Here is a 5,383-nt window from a genome sequence, read left to right on the forward strand (position 1 = left end):
AAAACATTTCTGAGAAATACATACTGTGCAGCAATTGAAAAACAGGATTCTTGTGATTCCAGACATATTTTCCGATTTATTAAATGTTTACATCGAAAACTAAATGTAGCGCTAAATTAGCATAGCCACGCCAGACAGACACACTTGGGCGCGCGCGACCAGTTGACATGCACGACAGATATATGAAATAACATTATAAATTTGGTCTTACTTTGGCTGATCTTTCATCAGAATGTTGATCAAGTTGTCCTTAGTCCAGAAGAGTCGTTCAATCCTTTCAGAATGGCAACTTTCCATCTTCATTTAGCAGGGGTACTCGTCGAGTGGCACGGATCTCTCCAACGTAAACAAAGTAAACATTACGGAACACGCAAAACTCCCGAAAAAATTCAAATAATCTGATTAAACTATATTGAAAAAACATACATTACGATGACATGGTCTCATTTATCAAATCAAATCCGAGCTGGAGATAGTTCACATCCGAAACGGCAGCAAAACAAAACATGATATCTCTCCCAAGTCGCACGCTTCTGACTTCCTGAAATTGACGGTCACGTCAAAGAAATAGGTCTTATTTCACGTCAAAACAAGATAAATGCATGATTTCTCCTCTGACGTCTCTTGACACCCAGAGGAAGGCGTACGAGGTGTGTTTCGGGTCATAAGTGGCATGACCATGTATAGGCAGAGCGTTGAAGCAGCATAAACATCTTGCATTTTACTTCCTGGTCGGGGAAAGTGCTGCCAAAGGACTTGTGTTCCACTCAGAGAAAATATTAAAACGGTTTTAGAAACTTGAGACTCTTTTCTATCCAATACTATTAACAATATGCATATTGTAAGAGCAGAAATTGATTAAAAGGCCGTTTGAAAATTTGCGCATATTTTCCAGTTTTTCCAATTCGCCCCCTATAGCCCAAACAGGATCATGTCCAACGACTGATAAACCTAGACTGTGTTTTATACATAATTTAAAATCTTTTCCCTCAACAGTACATTTTGGAAAGCAGTGGATGTGGTTGTGTTTAAAGCGGTTTTGATTGAGAAGTGTTTTTTWAAATTCCAATTCTTAAACCACAAAACGGTCTTGAGTGACAACAAATCTGTTCAATTAGCTTATTCGCTTTCCATACACCCACTCGCCCAAACTCCGGTCGCCATATTGGACTGCAGTAACACATACTTGTTTTTTCGGGCTGTCTTAATCAATACAGTGTAAAACAAAAACCTTTTTTTTTTAATTATTATTTTTATGGAAGAACGATTTCAGTGTAAACTTATTAAACTACTCAAATCTGACAAATTATGTAGATAAGATAATGTACCTATAAACACTACCGTTCAAAAGTTTGGGGTCACTTAGAAATGTCCTTGTTTTGAAAGAAAAGCAACAACAAAAATTGCCCATTAACATAACATCAAATTGATCAGAAATACAGTTTAGACATTGTTATTGTTGTAAATGCCTATTGTAGCTGGAAACGGCTGATTTTTGAATGGAATATCTACATAGGCATACAGAGGCCCATTATCAGCAACCATCACTCCTGTGTTCCAATGGCATGTTGTGTTAGCTAATCAAAGTAAAAAAAAATTTAAAGGCTAATTGATCATTAGAAAACCGTTTGCATTTATATTAGCTCAGCTGAAAACTGTTGTCCTGATTAAAGAAGCAATAAAACTGGCCTTCTTTAGACTAGTTGAGAATCTGGAGCATCAGCATTTGTGTGTTCGATTACAGGCTCAAAATGGCCAGAAACAAATAACTTTCTTCTGTAACTCGTCCGTCTATTCTTGTTCTGAAAGGCAATTCCATGCAAGAATTGCCAAAAACTGAAGAATCTCGTATAACGCTGTGTACTATTCTCTTCACAGAACAGCGCAAACTGGCCCTAACCGAATAGAAAGAGGAATGGGAGGCCTCGGTGACAACTGAGCATGAGGACAAGTACATTAGTGTCTAGTTTGAGAAACAGACACCTCACAAGTCCTCAACTGGCAGCTTCATTAAGTAGTACACGCAAAACACCAGTCTCAACGTCAACAGTGAAGAGGCGACTCCGATGCTGGCCTTCTAGGCAGAGTTCCTCTGTCCAGTGTCTGTGTTCTTCTTGCCCATTTTAATCTTCGCTATTTATTGGCCAGTCTGAGATACGGCTCCTCTTTCTAATCGGTTAGAGCCATTTTGCTATGTTCTGTGAAGGGGGTAGTACACAGCGTTGTACGAGATCTGTGTTTAAAAATAAATACATAAACAATAATAAAATGTCCCTTTTTCAGGACCCTGTCTTTCAAAGATAATTCGTAAAAATCCAAATAACTTCACAGATCTTCATTGTATAGGGTTTAAACACTGTTTCCATGCTTGTTCAATGAACCATAAACAATTAATGAACATGCACCTGTGAAACGGTCGTTAAGACACTAACAGCTTACAGACGTAGGCAATTAACGTCTCAGTTATGAAACTTAGGACACTGAAGAGCGCTTTCTACTGACTCTGAAAAAACACAAAAGAAAGACCAGGGTCCCTGCTCATCTGCGTGAACGTGCCTTAGGCATGCTGCAAGGAGGCATGAGGACTGCAAGTGCTGCCAGGGCAATAATTTGCCATGTCTGTACGTAAGATGCCTAAAACAGCGCCTACAGGAGATAGGACGGACAGCTGATCATCTCGCCGTGGCAGACCACGTGTGTAACAACACCCGCACAGGATCACTACATCCGAACATCACACCGCGGGACAGGTACAGGATGCACACAACAACTGCCCCGAGTTACACCAGGAACGCACAATCCCTCCATCAGTGCTCAGACTGTCCACCCTAGGCTGAAGAGTCTGGACTCTGAGGCTTGTAGGCCTGTTGTAAAGCAGGTCCTACACCAACGATCATCGCAACACGTAGCCTATGGGCACACACCCACCGCGCTGGACCAGACAGGACTGGCAAAAGTGCTCTTCACTGCACGAGTTGCGGTTTTGTCTCACCAGGGTGATGGTTGGAATCACTGCTTATCGTCGAAGGATGAGCGTTACCACCGAGGCCTGTACTCTGGAGCGGATCGATTTTGGAGGTGGGGGTCCGTCATGTCTGCGCGTTGTGTCACAGCATCATCGGACTGAGCTTGTTGTCATTGCAGGCAATCTCAAACTTCTGTGCAGTTACAGGAAGACATCCTCCTCCCTCATGTGGTACACTTCCTGCAGGCTCATCCTGACATGACCCTCCAGAAGGACAGTGCCACCAGCCATACTGCTCGTTCTGCTGCGTGATTTCCTGCAAGACAGGAATGTCAGTGTTCTGCCATGGCCATCAAAGAGCCCGGATCTCAATCCCACTTAGCACGTCTGGGACCTGTTGGATTGGAGGGTGAGGGCTAGGGCCATTCYCCCCAGAAATGTCTGGGAACTTGCAGGTGCCTTGGTGGAAGAGTGGGGTAACATCTYACAGCAAGACCTGKCAAATCTGGTRCTGTCCATGAGGACTGAACTTGTTCTCAGTTGCTGAATCTTATGTTCATACAAATATTTACACGTGTTAAGTTTGCTGAAAATAAACGCAGTTGACAGTGAGGACGTTTCTTTTTTTGCWGAATTTATTTGAGAACTWTCACCAAAATTAAAGCTAGACGGGGAGAATTTAAAATGTTTGCGCATCAGAACACARCATTAGCCATGACAAAATGCATAAAATTGCATAAAATCTTTCTCTCGACTCCAAGGCACAATATGTAGAATTGCAGGCATTTMGCTTTAAAACTGCAACATTTTCTCTCAGCTCCATGGAGAAATGTGTAACATTTCAGTCAATTGGCTTAAAAATGCGAGCATTTCTCAACTTCGCCAAGGTGGGGGCCTTAAGTTTTCTTGCCAAGGGCCCGGACCGAATTCAGTTGCAGCGACTGGCTGACCGCACCCATTACCACCTAATCCCATTTTTGATYAAGAAAAAACCTTTGATCTTTTCATTTCTTGATGGCCTGTGTGAAATCTAGCCTGGGTACCAGACCTATTTTTGCTATCATTCCACTCTTTGCCATATGCCAAAGATATGACAAGGAGTGGCATGGTTGCACAAACATGATGCCCAGGCTAGTTGAAATCTCCATTGGGCTTAAGAACTTTTGGCCCAGTCCGTTTTTAAWCTTTTTGAATGAGGCCTTCAGGATACTCTAGCCAATGCTCACTTCTGTCCTTTCCCTCTACAGTTCACCTACATGCACAGGAATGAGACTGCAGTGCGAGACGAGATGATTCATCTTGCAAACTACATTGACAGTGTAAGTATACAAAAAAGTATGCATACTACAAGTGCTCAATCAGGGTCAAATACCCTACGACACAGTATGGTATGAGTTGCAGTCAACGTTTGCAATACCAAACAAGACAATTCCAAGAATATACACCAATGATTTCTTCATAGATTGTGTTTAGAGTTTAGATGCAACATTTTCATATTGCATAGGAATTGTGCATAGTGCAAAACGTACTATAAACYTCACTATAATCTGGCAGTGTGATTGAAACATTTCTTTAACAATCTGCATTATAAAGAGGGCCTTTATGTATTTTTTTTAAACTATTAAGTTTAATAAATGCTAGTATAGTAAAAWATTGCCTCATTTTAATTCTTCATCACACTACGAGATAAAGGTTAACAGTTATTGTGTCTTTGGCATCATTAAAGTGAAGACTGTTATTTTAGTAACTTCACAGATTCTTTATTATTACGTGATTAAACTAATCATGTAAAAGTAATTAACTAGAGTCAGGGCACGAAGGAAAATATTCAGATTAAAGTTATAATTTTCCTAAAATAACTTCAGATATTTTAATATCTGATCAATTATTCTTCAATTAATGAATTATTCTTTACCTCACGTTAATCTCATTCCAAACGCCATAAATTGTTGGTTTTCTGCACGAACCCAGCCTTTACTATGAATCATCCATACATCAATTGTCTTAATCATATATTTACTAACTGAATAACAGAAATGCAAAAACAAACAGTAGATATGGTTACAAGGAAATGATAGGGGAGGTTCCCTAGTGGGCTTAGCCCATATGACGGCTTGGTAGACAAAAGGAAGTGGGTGTGGACTGAGAAGAGCGGGTAAGACAAGAGTCACTACACAGTTGATAATAATTMATTCAAAYGCTAATCCTTTGCACATGAACGCTCACTCATTCGGGAATCATTGCAATCAATATATATTTACGCTCAGTGTGCCATCAGAGATCTCTGTTGGAATCGTCCGTCTTTCTGTTGGAAAGTTCATCCGCTCGTCTCTCCATCTGCTTCCAATAAGTATTCTGTGGTAAGAATGGATACTTCAGTCCCATTCAGAAATGTTCTTATACAATAGATGTTTCGGC

The 5,383-nt window shown here is 40.6% G+C and overlaps 1 protein-coding gene across 1 annotated transcript in view; it reads left to right on the top strand.

Moving 5' to 3' along the window:
* The window catches only part of adam9a (ADAM metallopeptidase domain 9a), a 90,063-nt gene that overhangs the window by 52,525 nt on the left and 32,155 nt on the right, over positions 1–5,383 (top strand). Inside the window, 1 exon segment of the mRNA XM_070447363.1 lies at positions 4,213–4,353. Coding sequence (XP_070303464.1) covers positions 4,213–4,353 — 141 coding nt within the window.

Source organism: Salvelinus sp. IW2-2015, linkage group LG15, assembly GCF_002910315.2.
Source record: "Salvelinus sp. IW2-2015 linkage group LG15, ASM291031v2, whole genome shotgun sequence".
Classification (NCBI taxonomy): Eukaryota; Metazoa; Chordata; class Actinopteri; order Salmoniformes; family Salmonidae; genus Salvelinus; species Salvelinus sp. IW2-2015.